General features: G+C 34.7%; 1 protein-coding gene across 4 annotated transcripts in view; it reads right to left on the bottom strand.

Moving 5' to 3' along the window:
- The window catches only part of Rims2 (regulating synaptic membrane exocytosis 2), a 383342-nt gene that overhangs the window by 309641 nt on the left and 55482 nt on the right, over positions 1 to 18219 (bottom strand). The window contains exon 1 of one of the 4 annotated variants that reach the window (XM_013512860.1): positions 9913 to 10369. The exons of 2 other annotated variants lie outside the window; for them this stretch is intronic. In XM_013512860.1, the coding sequence (XP_013368314.1) occupies positions 9913 to 10034 (122 nt within the window). In that variant the 5' untranslated portion in view covers positions 10035 to 10369. Of the gene's footprint in view, positions 1 to 9912; positions 10370 to 18219 lie in introns of those variants that run through there. One more of the 4 variants, XM_013512863.1, reaches the window with a different exon arrangement.

Below are 18219 nucleotides of genomic sequence, written 5' to 3'. Positions count from 1 at the left end.
AATGAAAAAAATTCACTATATGAGTTTTCATCTGATTATGAAATAAAAAATAAAAAAAATTGAAAATTACACAATCTGAAGAACAGAGAAAAAGCTGAAAAAGAATCTGTGAGATAATTTATAAAAGATCTAAGAGCTAAATAACTGGAGAATCTGAAGGAAGATGAAAATGGGACCCCAAAAAAAGTAAAAGTCAGAAAATTTTCAAATTAGATGAAAGACATAAATATGTAGGTTTCAAAAGCACAGAAGACCCAAAGATAAATACATTAAAGACACAAAAAAAACTGCTACAAACAGAAGATAAATGTTTGAAAATAACCAGAGAAAATGCATTCAGCACAGAAGAGCAAAACCTAACACGTCCTGACTTTTCTGATGCACTACTTGGGGATGAAGATGTGCCGTGTGCACGCACCGCCTCCACACAAGGAGTGCAAACATCACACGCTGCCGACCTGGACTGATAAAACGTAGTTCTTAACAAGACTGGGAGAAAGCACGTAATGCAAGCAGCATGAATAAACGGTTACACTGCTATCAAATAAGATATGTTTGTAACTCAAAGATGGAGAGGAAAAACTAAAAGAAGCAGTTTTCACTTTTATGACAAGAATAGGAAGAGACAGGAAGTTCTGGGCTATCCTACTGTCTTTCTAAGCACCTGCAGCAGAAGGAACACACCCATGAAGCAGGGGATGGGTTTTGTTGCCCTCATGAGCGTGTGGGTCCAGCTGAGCCCGAAACCAGCTCTTGCAGTTTTTGTTTTGCTTTGCTTTGCTTTGCTTTGCTTGCTTTGCTTTGCTTTGCTTTGCTTTGCTTGCTTTGCTTTGCTTTGCTTTGCTTTGCTTTGCTTTGCTTTGCTTTGCTTTGCTTTGCTTTCTTTGCTTTGCTTTGCGCTATGTGAGCCACTGGACACCCTTTTTGCTTAGGCTATTTAAAGCTGGGTTTTCCATTTGAGCAAAAGATAAATTACTGGTTGATACTCTGCCAGAATCTCACACAGCTAAACTGTAAAACAAGGCTGATGGTACCACCACCTTGCAGGCCTTCAGGGAAAACAATGACAATTCATGTAAAAGATTAGGTACAGAATAGGTGCCAGAAAAACAATGGTTAATACCACAGAAAGAAACAGCAAATGAGGCAAAACAAGCTGTGGAACTTTCCCGGAGCCCTCTGTGGAGAGCAGGCTGCTGGCTAAAGCAAGTGCTCGGTGCCTAGCAGCCACCTGGTACTGTCCAGAGTCAGTGGGGGGAAGAGGCTGGCTTGATGAATGCCCGCAAGCCCGAATCCTGGGCACTGGCTCTGCTCCTGTCCGTAACACAGTCTGCTGTCAGCCACGCAGAAGGGGAAGAACAGTCCCCTTGGCCACAGAGGAGCCTCTCGTTCTCCTTCTCTTTGCTTTGACAACTATACGTCTGTTTAAAAATCACTGATTATTCATTCTGGAGGTATGGTGGGGATTATAGCATAAACTGCAAGTAACATGGAAAACCACAAATAAAACTTGTAGATGAAGAGTAACACCAAGGAAGAAGGGAATTTCACAAAGATTTTTTATTTATTATTTTAAAAAGTCATAAATGTGTAGATGCCCAGTAGCAGAGCTTCAAGACAAAGCAAAAATTGACACAGTAGAGAAACCATAAATGCTACAATGATAGTTAGCAACTGAGAAAAAAATAAGGAAATACTTAAAGAGACAAGATCTGAACGCCACCAGGAAACATGATGACACACTTGATATTTATAGAACACAACACTAATCAAGGGCAGAACACACGTTTTGTTTAACTACACATGATATACTCACCAAGACAGAAGTCACGGTGGGCAAGAAAGCAAATATTAATACATATAAACTGAATGAAATGATTATAGATATGTTCCCTAACCAGAATAAAATTATACCAGAAACAAATAACACAAAGATATTTTAAATATGTTTTTAAATTACCACATATTTAAATATTCACAAATCAGAAGAAATCCCAAGCCGTGGTGGTGCACGGCTGTAATCCCACCATTTGAGAGGCTGAGACAGAAGGATGGCCTCGAGTTCAAGGCCAGCCTGGGCTACATAGTGAGTTCAAGGCCAGCCTGAACTATACAGCAAGACACTGTCTCTAAAACAAACAAACAAACAAAAATCCCAAGATTTTACCGTGAGAAGCTTGCTAAAGAAGAGAAATTTAAACTCACAGTAAGTAGAAATAAGATAGGAACAGCAGTCAGTAAAACAGCAGATGAATGAAAGAAAATCAATAAAGCCAAAAGGAAGATGAGGCGATGAGTTTCTAGGTAAAATGATAAGCAATTGAGAAAAGATAAATTATCAAATATCAATAGTTTATTATCTTTTCTCAATATCAAAATAAAGATTATCACTACAGATATTATTAGAATGATAATAAAAGAATATTATGAACATTTAATAAATTTGTCAACTTTGAAAGGAAAGTTTCTAAAAAAGTACAACTTACCACACCTGAGAAAGATTAAACAGACAATCTAAATAAACCTTTTATTTACCTTTTTAAAAACTGAATTCTTTCAACATTTTCACTCAAAATATTAGGTCCAGTTGGTTTTCCTGGTTAATTCTTCAAGTACTTAAGTGAGAAATAACATCAACCTTACACCATCTGTTCACAAAATAAAGGAAAAGTAAAATATGCCAAACTCATTTTATGAGGTCAAAATAATCCTAATGTCAAACCTGCCAAGGACATTTCAATAAAGAAAATTACAAAATATCTTTCATGAACACAGTAGTAAAAAGTTCTTGTCGGGGCTGGGGATTTAGCTCAGCGGCAAAAGCGCCTGCCTGGCAAGCGCAAGGTCGTGAGTTCAGTTCCCGGTACCAGAGAAAAACCAAAAAAAAAAAAGTTCTTGTCAAAAGCACAGAAAATAAAAAAAAAAAAAATTTAAAAAAAGCACAGAAAATCTCAGCTAGCAATATACAAAATGAATTATATTCCATTACTGAGTGAGATTTAAACCAGAAATGCAAAGTTGGTTTCATATGTAAACAGAAAATGAATACAATTAGCAATGTTAACAGAAAAAGGAAAAACAATTATATAACATTTTCAATAAATACAGAAGAATCATTTTACAAAATGCAAGCCCATTTGTGTTTTTAAAAACTTGTTACTCAACTAAGAGACTTTCGTACCTCATTTTTGACACTGTACTATTGGTTCTAAGTATATAATTAAGACAAGAAAAAGAAAGGTATAAATATTGGAAAAGAAGTAAAACTGTCTCCGTGGATGACAAGATTGTTTATGGAGAATATCATCTACAAAATGGCTATTAGAAATCATAAGTGAATTTGGTAGTCAAAAGATAAAATATTAGCATTAAAGATAAGCTGACTCTCATGTACTTGCAGGAAACAACTAGAAACAATTTTATGTTGTGTGTGTTTTCTGAGACAGAGCCTCGGCCTCACCATAGTACAGGCTGGCCTTGAACTCACTTATGTAGCCAGGATAGCCTCACGGTCACCACAATCTTCCTACCTCAGCCTCCCAAGTTCTGGAAGCACAGAAGTACACCACCATGCCCAGCAGGAAAGAATTTTTTTAAACTATTCAAATTATAGTAGCATTGGGGCTGGGGATTTAGCTCAGCGGCACAGCGCCTACCTGACAAGCACAAGGTTGTGAGTTCAATTCCCAGTATCGGAAAAAAAAAAAAAAATTATAGTAGTATCAAAAGCAAAATACCCATGAAAAACTAACAAAAGTAATTAAGGGCTTCTACTAAACATAGCTTAGATAAATCAAAGAACATCTAAATCAATAAAGAGACCACGGTTGGCAGACTCAACGTTAAGGTATCAATTCTTTCCCCCAAATCAATCTGCAGAAATGTAAGGCAGTCCAGAGTAAAATGCTAGAAAGCTCTCCAAATCAAAAATTTTTAAATGATTATAAAATATATGTGAAAATGCAAAGACCCTCAAATACCCAATTTATCTTGAAAAAGAAGAACAAAGGTGGAGAAGATGACTTCTACTATCTACCTGGAAGATTACATAAAGGCAAATGTGGGCACTTCCTGAGCACAGACACGTGGTCAGTGGAACAGGACAGACAGCCCAAAACAGAGCCACATGTATTCAATTATTCAACCTTCCACATAGGGGACAAAGCAACCCAACAGGGAGTAGTAGGCCTTTTCAGGCTTTTCAGCAAACAACAAGGGAACAACTAGATCCTCATCTGGAAAAATATGAACTTTGACTCCTCCCTCACACTATATACACAGAAGTTGACTTTTTATGGACCAATACCTAAACTAAATAGCTAAAATCCAAACTAACAGGAGATACAGAAATTCTGACATTGTTAGTCATCAGGCAAACACAAAATCCTATCACAAGGAAATGCCATTATAAACCTGTAAGAATGACCAAAATAGACACTTCTGTTACCAAAGCTAACAGATGAATGGAATGAATGAAACATGCAAATATTGTCAATGAGAGTTTAAAATATATAAACATTTTAAATGGTCTATTGTTATAAAACTAAATGCATACTGACTCCATGAGCCACAAATTCCTCTCTAGAAATTCACTCAAGAGAAATAAAAATAAATACACAAAAAGACTCTCATGAGACTGTGGTCTATCCATTCAATAGAATACTACTTAGCAATGAAAAGTTATTAGCACATATTACAACATGTATGAATTTCTTAAATTATGATGAATAAATACTTATGAAGCAGAATATTCTATATGGTTTCAATTATATGAAGTTCTGGAACACACAAAGCTAATTTATCCTAGAAAAAAGTGTAAGAATATTTGTCTGAAAGGTGAGGAAACTACATATTAACTGGAAAGCAGCAGAGGGAATACAACTGAAAGAATTTAGAGATGAATAAACATGTAGTCTGTCACTAAAGGAGTTCACAGTAGAGTGACAGCACCCAGAGCACAACCCAGTGAGTGGCAGACCCTAAATATAAACACAACTGCTGTGCATTTCCGTAAATCTAACTGTACTTCTGACACTTCAGAGGACAGGCAATGAGATCACAGGTGCACAGCAGTCTGGTGAACGTAAGCTCTGAGGTTCATCTCGGGAAGCAGCTGTGCTTTAAGAATAAAATGAGAGTGTTGCAAGAGAAAAGGCTTCACATCGTGCTCCTTAGAACTCAACACAAATCCGTGTCTCATTTTCTAAATGAGAATTTCTCCAAAGTTAGACTTTGAAGAAAGAATTCTCTGCTAGGAATGAAAGAACAGGGAAAAACTGAAAAGTGCAAGGCAAAATTAAAAGCCCTCACATTTTAAGATCCTACCATTTTAATGTGCATTGGTTTTTCTCCACTTTGTCCTGTAAGAAATGTACATCAGCAGTTCTGAGACAGTTAAAATTCCTCAAATTCAGAACCTAAATTCAACTGTAGATCAGTCTTAGAAAGCCTTTCGGTGGCACCATGAATTTCTGTGAAATTGTAGATCAGTATGAGATTAAGGATCTGTATTAATAACTGTGGAATACCATTAAGGTCCATAATAAACATTCTGATATAAAAGTTAGTAATCTGAATGTCTGAATCAAAAGTCATTTTGATTAGTTATCTCAACAAGCAACTGGGTTGAGATAAGGTTTCATGCGCATAAAAATGTATACAGAGCAAAACTCATGCATTTATAGTATATGTACACATACCAGACTGCTGAGTACTCTGTACCTTAGAACACATTTTTCATTAAATATATACCTAACGTGAGAAATGGATGTGATCGCAGCAAGTCAAAACCGCGCACAGGGGGCAGAGTGCCCCTCGGAGCTCCACAAGCGAGCACGCTGCCCTCTCAATGTCAAAGCAGTCACCAGGGTGCCACGGCGAGGAACGAGTGTTTATGTCAAAGTTTCTGAACGCAAATTAATGGCTGCGTTCTAAACCAAAGCACTGGTAAGCACTACCCACACAACTGAGTACTTCTGACCAAAATACTGCCACACCAAATGGACGTTTATTTTGTAAAATCAGATTTTATTTAAAATAACATTGATGTTTTAGAACTGTAAAGAATCTGTTTACATCAGGTAAATTTAAGCTCTACATTTCCTTTTTTATAGTAACTCTGCTATGTACTGCCAATCACACCACTTCTGACAGAGACAGGGCCCACCAGCACCCACTGGAGGACGGGGCATACCGGGACTTCTCCAGGCAAACGAGGTTAGCCAGCTGCCTTACCCGTCACTGAGAATACCAGTGAATCCAAACAGGCATTGATCTACTAATCTTTTTTAAAACCCTTAACGTGAAAGTCTGAGTATCGTACTGCTCACATACTGCACATATACGTAAGACAGGAAAAAGGCTCTTTCACACCTGTTCGGGATAAATTCAGCTCTGCTCTGCCCTGTGTGCTCAGCAAATTCACTGGCTCACCTTTAGGGATGAAGGAGAGATTACCACTAGAGAAGGCTTTCTTCACTGTACGAGAAAGATGACCAAAGCAACAAATTGAAGAATTTAAAGATACTAAGTATATTTTTTCATAAATTTTATCACAAAAGAAAATCATCATTATGTTCATTTAAATACTGCCCAAGCAATGAGAACTCACTGCAGTGAACTCTGCTGGAAATGTATATCTTCTAGCCTATGAATATTTGTTTGTTTCCAAACACAAGATCACAAAAATTAGATTTCATCATGAATTCAGTACTTGGGGACTTTTTTTTACTGGCAACAAAAGCAATTATTTTTGTCTCCTGGTTAAATAGTTTTATTTGACAAAAATGAGTTCACAATGAGAAGACCTGATAACAAGAATTTTAATTAAAGTGGCACTTCATCAAAATCTACCAAATATTTTTAGGTTGGATGCAGGTTTTTTTTCCCTCTGGATCTTCAGTTCTTTCATTTTAGCTGTGGAAGAACAGAGGACATCTTTTCCCTTATGCATAAAAGTGGTAGTCAAGGACCCCAGTGGCAAGAGTACAAGCTAAGAACTTTCAGTCTGAAACGTAAGTGTAATGCTACACAGTTTCCAACAAAAAGTCAAGAACTGTCTAATGATCTTTACTCATGAATAAATTTTTAGTATTCATCAGATAATAAAAATAGTCTGAACATATCAATCTCTGGTTCAGTGATTTATGATGCATACATTATTACTGATGTTCTTAAAAATCTTTCCTTCTTTGACAAGTTCAAAGTGGAAATGTATTTAGAGCATCTTATGGAAGATTTTCCTCTTTTAACCTTTTATTAGTAATATGTCACCGACTGTTCTACCATCTAAAAAAGTGAGGAAAACTGAATTATCTATTTAGGGGTAAGAAAAGTCTCAGTTTCAAAAGTACTTGAAAGAGTCTCATCTTAATAAGAGATATTCTACAGTTAATGCATAATACTGTTCTAGTAATTTCTCCTAGAAAGCAACTCAGAATAAAACATAATCTTATCATCAAAATCTATGATGTTATTTTTCTATCAATTTAAATATAGTAGTTAATGTCACAATACAAATATTGAATATTTATGTCAGTTAGTCCAGGCCATCAAATGATTACTATTCATGTAGTAGCAACCAAAACTGTTCTTTACCTAGTAATAGTTATATAATTGATGCTTATAATCTCAAAACCATTAGTGTCCAGTACACTAAGTTACAAACGTTCTTTACTGGGAAGGGTGGGAGGACCTGAAGTTATGAGATCACGTCTGCTAATATGAAACTCAGATCATTCTTCTGTGATACTTTTTTCAAGATGAATTCTTAGGCTACAATACATGTTAATGTCTAGGCATTTGTATTTCTTTTTTAAAGAATCTAAGCAGAATAAATATTTTAAAAGACTTTGTATTTAATTGAACACACACAAAAACAAGAAATAAAATATGTGAAAGCATTACATGCAAGCTTATACACTTATTTTTCATACTTCCAAAATAACTACCTGCATAATGGGTTTTGGCTGATCTTAAATGTCAATCAAGTAGTTGATTACTTCGGAGGACCAGTAGATCTACTTGCAAAATAAGGTGTAATTTTTTTAAGACTAAGAAGTTAAGCATAGATAAAGACAAGAAATTGTTTTCTAAAGCAGGATTCTTTAATTCTTTAATGATCAGTTATTCTCAAATGATCATTAATGATCAGTTATATTCTCAAAATTTTAGGCAATAATCAAAACAAGTTAAAGACTGGTCTTGTGGAAGCACTAGAAACTTTGCAATTTGCCATTTAATTGCACAATAAAAATTCCAGCTTTTAATGAGAGCACCTAAATTAAAAGCATGCCAACACAAAGTAAACTTGGAGCCAAAGCTAAAGCACAGTGATAGGAATATATACAACCCTCACAAATACAAGTATTTTCTTATTTTAAAATTACTTTTACTTCAAAGCCAATTCCTTACACTCCTGTTAATAGCATAATTTCTGTAGTGAATATACAGCTAGGCTGAATGTGAATACTTCTAAGCACATAAATTCTTGGCACTTAAAAAAGACATGAAATAAAACAGGAAAAACAATTATGAAGTATGAGTATAAATTCTGAAACTCTGGAAGCTTCAAGTCATGTAAATTTTTACAAACTCATGCTGCCTCTTTTATTTCAAATTAAAATGCAATACATGTTATTTTTACCATATACCAGTGAAGTAATATAGTAGTAAATAAAAAGAAAACATCTTAAAATACAAATAGCTCATTTTAGAATACCATAATATCTGATATACTATTATGTATTTTAAATTAGTCTTAAAATCAAACATTAAAATAAACAAATTAGTTTCATATAACTGCACTGAGGAACAGAGGTATGATTTTATAAGAAGTAGATATGCCATTCCATAGTCAAAGGAAAGGTTATGAATATATTCATTATCAGTAAAGATTCTAAAAACCAATAAACTACAAAAGCCTCCTTTTTACTTGCTAAATTAAGACACATATTGTGTAACAGCTTTTTTAATCTCTAAAACAGGCTGCCTCACATTGTCCAGAATCCTAAAAGGAAGAGACAACACAATCATTCAATATTCTATGCACTATTAGTTCCCTGTCAATATCCAGATTTCAGTGTAATAGCATGTTCACAGAATTTCTTTCGGTCTTCTCCACATAAATTTAGTTAAAAGATGGTCTTTTTTTATACCTCATGTATGAGAAATTCTCAAAAGCCAGATAACTTAAATGAGGGAAAAATCAAGTGATAAAACTACATTTTCTAATCTTTCTTTAATAGACTATCTCTTTTAGTGTAAGCCAGAGAAACCATCTAGAACACAGGTTCATAATTTAACAACCTTCATCACAAAAAAAAAGGATCAGATTGAAAAAGCAATAGGAATTTGTAACAAAGAATCTGTCCAGACTAGCCAACCTAATTCAAAGAAATACTAGCTATTCTACAATATATACTGTTTAAAAGTGGTTATTGATCTACCCTGCATAGAGAAATGCCTTAGACCTAGAAATCATCTTCCGCATGTTTTACAAGAGCATGCATGATTGCTAATTCACATTTTCCAACAAATCACATATGATTATATAGCCCCATCCTTATAAATGCAGTGTAATCACTGCTATGATTACAAAGAAAACACCAAGCATTTTAAGTTAATCATCTTATTTATTAGGGAAAGAAATAATGAAACAGCCTGATATCTGTATTATGTTTCTGAGATCAATCTACTTAAATTTAGATGCTTTTTCTGTTTTGAAGGGGGAAGGCTTATTTTCCTTCTTTGAACAGAATTAGAAGCACCAAATAAAATTTTGCTTTCACGATTAGAAAGACAATGTCCTTATAATACTAACAGCATTTCAACACAAAACAATTTTATAGACATACAGGGTTACTATTCTGACAATAAGAATAATAAAAGAAAATATAGTTTAGCTCTACTCACCTTGCATTGTTCAGCGTTTGTCCAAAAAGCTCATTTTGTAAAATATTTGGTGGGGATGAAAAAACCCCATGAAAATGAGATAAAACAGAATTGCAGACCTGGCGCAATGTCTCAAATTGCATTTTCTTTCTTTTATTTTTTTCCTTCTCTTATTTTTCCTTACCACCTGTCTTTAAAGTCATCTATTTGCAGACACCATCAAATAAAACATGCCAATCAAGTTCCATATTTCTCCTGAGCTCTGTAGAAACTGTGCTTAAATGAGCAGAGGTTGATAGTTAATTGTACAGTCATTATTCTTCTAATTCAGTCGGAGAAGATCCAGCACTCGTGCAGCTTTCGGCTTTCTCCTGACTGTAGCAAGAATTCTAAACAGCAGTAAGCTTTTGGGCATTCCCAGCTGAAGTGCGAAGCTGAGCTGCTCTCATGTACTCTACTCATATTTCTCTAAGCCTATTAAAAACACGCAATGAATAGATGCTGTCGTCAGGAGTTTCAGCACATCTGGTTGTCAGCAATAAAATCTCCGAAGTAATAAAAATGGGAACAAGGTATCTTCTCAATGCTGCTACTGGGTAAGAGAAAGAGAAATTTTGCATTTCCCCAGTCCTTTTTTTCTCAGAAATGAATAAGCCCAGCAACAGAGTGTATCTCTTCAGTGTGCAAGCTACTGCAGTGGACCAGAACACTCTAAAAATAAGTGGTTTTTAGATATTGTCCTTTTGATATCATGAAACAATAAAAAAGTGACAGACCATAGGTTTCTTATCATCTGTATTTACAATGCCATACTTCTAGAGTGAGGTGCATTTGGAAAGCTATATATTGCTCACTTGAGTTTATTTAATTTTTAAAGTCGATTTATTTTTAAAGAAAAAAAGAATAATGTCCCTTTCTAAAGGCCATATATAGTAACTACATGGTTGGTCATGTAATTATAGAAAAAAATTACACACTAGCAATTAAAATTCACCTAAACAGCACACATTAAATAAAAACTTTCCCACAAGTCCAAAAAAAACCCACACACAACCATGGCCAGAGAAACCTCACCAACTACTGTAAATATATTTCAACAATGGCAGTCCTGGCAATTTTAGAAAAGAAGGCAAGGAGGCCTTAACAGTGGAGCATCCCGGCACCCTCATCCGCTCTCAGGGAACAATTACGTTGCAGATAAAAGCAAGGTTTATAGGTTGTTCTAAGGCAGTGTGTAATCCAGATTTTACGTCTCAATTCACATAGAGAGATGCTAAATATTTTACTGATCTTTAACTGACCTAACCCTCGACATTTCTTTGACAGATTCAGCCTCGTTCACCATTTTCCACCTCAACTCTCAGTCCTCACCCTTGTATCTCCTTTCATATACCTGTCATGGTCAATATATAAAAACTTAAAGACACTATTTTAAAAAACTAGTTAATTCTTTTGACATGAATAAACATGTCACAAAAGAATACAACATAAATAAACATACAATAATACAAATATTAAACAATTATTTGTTCCTTTTTAAATCAAAATATTCAATTATGGGTTTGACTGAAACTAAAATTGTCCCTATTTTGGCTATTATTTATTATCTCAGATATCGACAGGTGTGCAGCAATGTATTTGTCAAAAACACTCATGGACATATACACATCCCAAACTTTTTAGTTTATAAAGCACTTCTAAACTTTTTAACATCCAGAAAATATTATATGCATTAATTCTACTATGATTTTATACATGCAAAACTGAAGCTTTAAAAGATTAAAGCCTATGGGGTTTACAAAATAGGAGATATTTGGGATGAAGGTCTTTGCTTTGGACTGTTCTCTATTCTCTTTCACTTTTATTCCTTTTTCTACATATATTTACACATTCATTTGTACACACACACACACACACACACACACACGCAAAATGGATATCAGTTGTAAATAGGCTAATCTCTATAACTGAATATGAAAACTATCTGCTAGTGGCATAATCTAGGATATTTTTGTTAGGTCAAAGACCTAAAATTTTTTAACCCAAAAGTAATTTTCAGTGGGTTTCTTCCATTTAACTTAAAAAAGCAATTTAGTATGCTTTAAATTTTTAAGCCTCTGATCATAAACTGATATTTCACATCTACAAAGGTTTAATCTCCACAAATGAAAACATGCACATTTCTGAAATTCTTATTTTCAAGGTAATTTCACACATCACACTGAGATCATTTTATATATATATATATATATATATATATAATATATTCCTTTGTGGGTCAATTTAATCTTTATAAATAATCAAAAGCCCTTCTGAACCAGCTCTAGTAATGAAGGTAATTATACTACAAAACACTCTTTGTTGTTTTTTAAAAAAAGTGTTCTGTTATGTTTCGAAATTGGACCTGAAGGCAAGGTCACAGAAAGAGCTTTGAAAATGACCTAAGCATTGGAAATATCACTGGAATGGACCTTAACAATGACTCCTTTCAAACAGGCAACAGTACATGAACTGCCTTCCTTGGAGACTTGGTTCTCAGCTCTTTTATATAATGTTCACACTCTTGACCAGCTCTTCCTGACTTTCCTCAGTATCCCTAAGTGGTGTCTTCCACCCTCCCTCCCTATTACTCTCTCTTACCTGCCTTACAGGCTGTTAAAGGCTCAAATGTCAAAGGAAGACTTCCTCAAATCTACATCAGGTCCTCTCCTATGTAGTTTCATTATACCCTGCGCCTGTATTCCTCACGGTGATTGGGAAAGTACAACCACATATTTACTTGAGAAAAAGCTCAATGTGTTTCACTCTCAATTCCATGAGATTAAGTCCTGCATTCTGTTTTATTCATCTAGCACGGTGACTAATACAAGGTAGGTACTCAACAAATATTTTTTGAGTAAATGTAATATTTTTGCCTAAATTTTATCAAAAAGTTCATTTTAATTTTAGTCATATATTCATAGACAAAAAAGAAAAGTACCTAAGGGCTTAATTATGTTCTCAGTTTCTATACTTGGTTGATTGGTTTCTATATTTGGTTGTTTGGTTGAATTCTATACTTCTATATTCTATATTTGGTTGGTTGAATTTTGCCTATCACATCATATCATAAGGTTCATAAATACAAGAGTTATCAATATTTGCCATCAAATATTAGGGATTTTGTAATTCATTATAATATTCTGAGTATTATAAAAATGTTTGAAGATAATACTTGCCTTATGTTTTCTAGGTTGTGCAGGTTAACAGGTAACAAATATTAAAGACTTATATAAACAGAAAAAGCATAATACCTAGAGTCAGATGGCTTGGGTTTAAGTCCTAATTTCAATCATAAATAGTTATAGTGTCTCAGAATTACCTGAGCTATGATTTTTTCATGTAAAATTAGGTGTATCACCTCATAGGGTAATAATTACAAGTATTAAAACATGTAATGTGGAGAGACTAGGGGAGAAAAAATTTAAAACATTTTAAAAACATGTAATGTGTATAAATGCATTTTACAAACTCTAAAGTACTTAGTGCTTACTTAGTCTCATTATGAGCTACAGTATTTAAGGAATCAAATTACTGAGACCTAAACTGTAACAACTGCATTCAGGTATCTTTTATTTACTACAGGTATTCATCCAATAAATATTTATGCAGTTTCTCTGCATAAGTCTCTAGTCCTTCTTCTCATCAGATGCTCATGGATGCAATGCTTTTTCCAGGAAACTTAGATAAACAAGGAATCCTTTCCAAGTAAAATCCACTCTGCATCCACACTGAGTCCAGCAGGGAGGCACTAACTCTTACTAATGCTGTAGTGGTAGCATTGTGCTGGTTTCTTCATGGCTGTCTACTAGAATATTTAGCATCTCACTGGAAATGATGGTGCTACTATGGAGGTCTCACTAAAAAAGTGAGAAGAAGAAGCTTTTGAAAACTTACACATCACATACTAGGTATGATACTGGCCTATGAACTTTTGCTTACCAATACCAAGTAAACAGAACACTAGATATTAGTTTTCTCATCTTTAGAGATATGTGTCCGTTAGCAATGCTCTCCTTCTTTATCAATAAATTCCTAAAATTCTGTAATAATTTAAATTGTTTAGTTTGTACCATGAAACATCGAAATAAGAAACCAGAGCTCAGCCTTGATTTAATATTATATTCCAAGATATGTGAAATACAAGCTCTTAAGATTATTCAAGAGTCTTGATTTACAAAAGACCACTGGCTGTTTGTTAAATGTCTTAGAAAAACTAATATAAATTCAAAAATTAAATTTATAAACTCAAAATTGGGAAAATATGCCCCTCTAAATATCAATATAAGCTCTTTATCTGATGAGGCAAAATCATTCAAGATATATTAGATTTGGTAGTTTTTAAAGATGACTGGGCTTGGTTTTAATTTCTAAGGGTACCAAATAGTCTATATATGCAAATATTAAACATACCTAAACAGAGCTAAAAACTCAAGGAAATCATACAACATACAATATGTGAAATCCATAACAAAATCTTGAAATGCTAGAAGACTTTTTCATTCTCTTACAATATGTATCTGTACTCATACTTTGTACGTACTGTAGATATATAATTGAAACAGCTGCATCATCTCTCCCATTGCACTACTCTTCTTCCAGCAACTACATGAAACATCTAAATATAAAAACCTGAGGGTTTCCAGGCATGGTGACACATGCCTGTAACCCCAGCACTCAGGAGGCAGAGGCAGGAGGGTGGTACCAAGTTCAAGACTAGCCTGGGCTACATAGTGAGCTCAGTCAAGGCAAGCCTGAGAGACATAACGAGATCCTGTCTCAAAAAACAAAAAAAAAAGAACAAAACAAAACAAAAAAACCTGAGGGCTATAAGCTAGTCCAGAGAAATAATATGTTGAAAAATGCTGTCTTTGTATGCTTTGCAAGTTAATATCATCTTTTAGAAATAGTTCCCTGAGGCAAGGATCATAGAACCACCCACCTAAGGGATGACAAGCAAAGAAATAAAAGACAGATAATGGAATTCTGAACAAAAGGAGGAAAGAGAAAAGCATTCAAGAAAGGTAACTTCGCTGATGCTTCATTTTAAGGTGAATGATCAAATATTTTCGAAAAGGAAAATACCCCTGAATTAAACAAGTATATTACAAATCTAAAAATGACTAGTATATTTCTATTCATAAAACTTCTGATAAGTATCAGGCAACAGTTCAAAATACTATTAGCTTTTTAAATTTGGTGCTCCCCAGTTGTTCTCTGATGAAAATACAGTCTATGGTATTTCTCAGGGTTTGAACCCTGTTTTGTCCCTAATTATGTCAGAGACTTGTAACCCAAAATATTTTTATCCCTTACTCGGTAAAAAGGAGGGAAGTATAAAAGAAGCCACCACAGATGAAGTTATTGGCACAACTATACTACGGTAAAATATGGAAACAAATAAGCTATTGTACAGTACCACAGCCCTCCAATTTCCCAAATATAATTCCTTTCTTTCATGCAGTTCAATACATTACAAAAATAGCGGAAAGGGAGGTCTTTTCTCCTAAAACTTACCTTATTCCATAAGTACAAAAACTTGTCTTAGTTTTGACTACAGCTGTCATAAAAAGTGACTTAGAAGATTTAAAAAACTCCAGGAAATGTTATTTCACTTGGCACTAAAAACCTTTTTACTATTATATGTATGATCAAACATGGCATACGTCAAACATCAGACCTTAAATATATACAATAAAATGTTTTTATAAAGAACATCAATTAGGCTACAGGAAGAAAATGTTACCTATATAAAACTGTAACAATACAGTTGAAAGTTACAGTACTTTGCTTCCACCATAATGTATTCCTGTAAATTAGAATATATTCTGTCCTTGGTAGCTATATAATAAATTCAACTAAATGTGCAGCAAAATATAAGCAACAACTTGCCACTGGCTTAATGTAAATCAAAAACAGTGCTTTGGAACTTAGCTGTTTAAGTGTTTTCCATCGCCTACCTTCTTTCTTTCATTTTATCTTCCCTACTTGTCTTCTTGGTCTGTCAACCAAGCCCAGGAGGACATTTTAAACCTTCTATAACCACTTCTAAGGAAACTCCGTTTAGAAGGGATATTAAATAAAGGTGATTCTAATAATTTTTTACTATTTCAATATATGCAGAAATCTTTGGAGAGCTACTGAGGAGTGAATTTGTTAGACTTAGTCTTATGAGGAAGGCTCGAGCAATTGCTACAAGCTCTATTTTGCTGTTCTTAAATGTATTCAAGCATAAAACATTAGCGATTTGTTTAATGGAAGATTGAGTTACATGGGAGACATGTTTAGTTGACTTATAATGTTCCTTCAGAGTGTTTTTGCTGAATCAATAATATCTTTCACTTGTCATCCTATAGTTACAAAGGGACTCCATCAGATTAAATCTCAAATTTCTCTGGATCTTTGCCCCACCTATACTTAGTAGGAGTCCACCTTCCTGCGGAGTGACCTTCTACATACATGCAAGCATTCAAGCACGCCACCGTGGCCCCTGAGACCTCTCACTGTTGTAGCCCGAGAGGAAACAGGAAGAGAGGATATTATCCTACCCCTTAGAGAAGTTTTGGTCTATAGTAGAAAAGACAGCTATTAAATAAGTAATTATATGTGCAAGTACCATTCAATATGAGAACCAAGGAACCTAGCCAAGCTAAGAATGGGATAGAGAGTATTAAAGATAAAGGATACCACATATACAAAGCTCAAAAGATGACACCAACTATGGCATAATATAAGAATCAGAAAGTTTAACACTGGGATAGAGAAAGTGGCTGAAGAGGAAACAAGAGACACATCCTTCAAGACATTGAAAATTGTTGAGTATTTTGATTTGTAACCTATTCCGTGAAAAGTTCTATGCTTTACTGCAACAACTTTCTTTTGAGTCAATAAGATACATCAAGTCCTAGGAGCTAACTCCTAGGGAGTTAACTTGAAACAGAAAGGAGGAACTACAACTGTGAATACACCAAAATACTGTCTCACATGTACATGTGCAGACAGAGCGATTAGAAAGCTAATGCAGTGGCCCAAGGAAGACATTAGTTGGTTTGGATTAAAGTGATCACTAAGAAGGAGGAAAGGAACTGACTATAAGGTAAGTGGTGAATGCACAGCACTTAGCGACTGGCCAAAGAGCTGGAAAGTGCTGCATAAAGGTCAAGAAAGGAGTCCACAATACTGCTGGTTTCTCTCTGAGGTGGCCAGGCAGGCAGTCTTAGAATCTGCTGAGACAGAATGCTAACGGGGGAGTGGGGTGAGGGAGAAGGTAGGAGAAGATGAGCTGTGGATTTTGAAGTATATGCAAGATAGCTAAGAAGGTGGATAAGTAAAGCAATCGGATATGTCACTCTGGAGTTCAGAAGAAAGTTCTCAGTTGAATGTACAACTTCATGAAGCTCAGCATGTTAGCAAAGACTTCAACTAAGCAAGTGGATGAAATCACCCACATAGAAAATTTAAAATAATAAAAAGGTAAAGAAGAGGTATAAGACAGAGCACCAAGGAGCTAACTTATACACGGAGTCAGCACGTAAAGAACAAGGCAGTGAAGGACACTAGCAGCCACAAAAGTAGGAGAAATGTCAGGGGAGTATGAAGGCCTAGAAGCCAATCAAAGATGTTAAGAATGATACGATCAACTCTCATGGAATACTGTCGTCCTGAAGAATTGCTGTTTTTAACCCTATGCTTCAGGAAAATTCTCCAAAAAATAGTACTTCTGACCTGAATTCATTCATTCCACAGCGCCCTGATTCAATCTATAGGAATGGACTGAAAACAGACTTCTTAGCATGATTCATCAATTCCCCTTATTCTTGTGGTAAAGGTAAACAAAGAAAACATTTCGCCTTTCCTCAACTGAACCCAAAGACCTTCTACATATAAACCCATGATAAATCCACAAGTATTTCAAGCCAACTCTATCAACTTTTTAAAAAATATAATTTATCTTAACAGAGATCAGAATTAATCACAGGTCCCAACTACTAATGAATGAAGTTAATTAAGCACCAAATTTGAAAACAGAAAAGAAAGTACAATCTAACAATGACCTAGTCTATTAATTTCCCATCTAACAACTCTTGTTTTCAACCAGCTCCTTTGTAAAATTCGTAATTTACTTATTACTGAGTCTATTTTGGAAATTCTTTGGTTCTAGCGATACTCGTAATAATAAACTAGAAACATTCATTATAAGTGTAAATCAAGTCATCAATGAGTATACTGCTATTATTTCTATCATAAAAGAACCTCTCTTGAACCTACATTCCTCTCTAGGAGCTCTCA

The sequence above is a fragment of the Chinchilla lanigera genome, unplaced genomic scaffold, assembly GCF_000276665.1.
Source record: "Chinchilla lanigera isolate Chin_1 unplaced genomic scaffold, ChiLan1.0 scaffold00016, whole genome shotgun sequence".
NCBI lineage: Eukaryota > Metazoa > Chordata > Mammalia > Rodentia > Chinchillidae > Chinchilla > Chinchilla lanigera.
The sequence above is the reverse complement of the archived record's forward strand: the minus strand, read 5'-3'. Positions and strand labels throughout refer to the sequence as shown.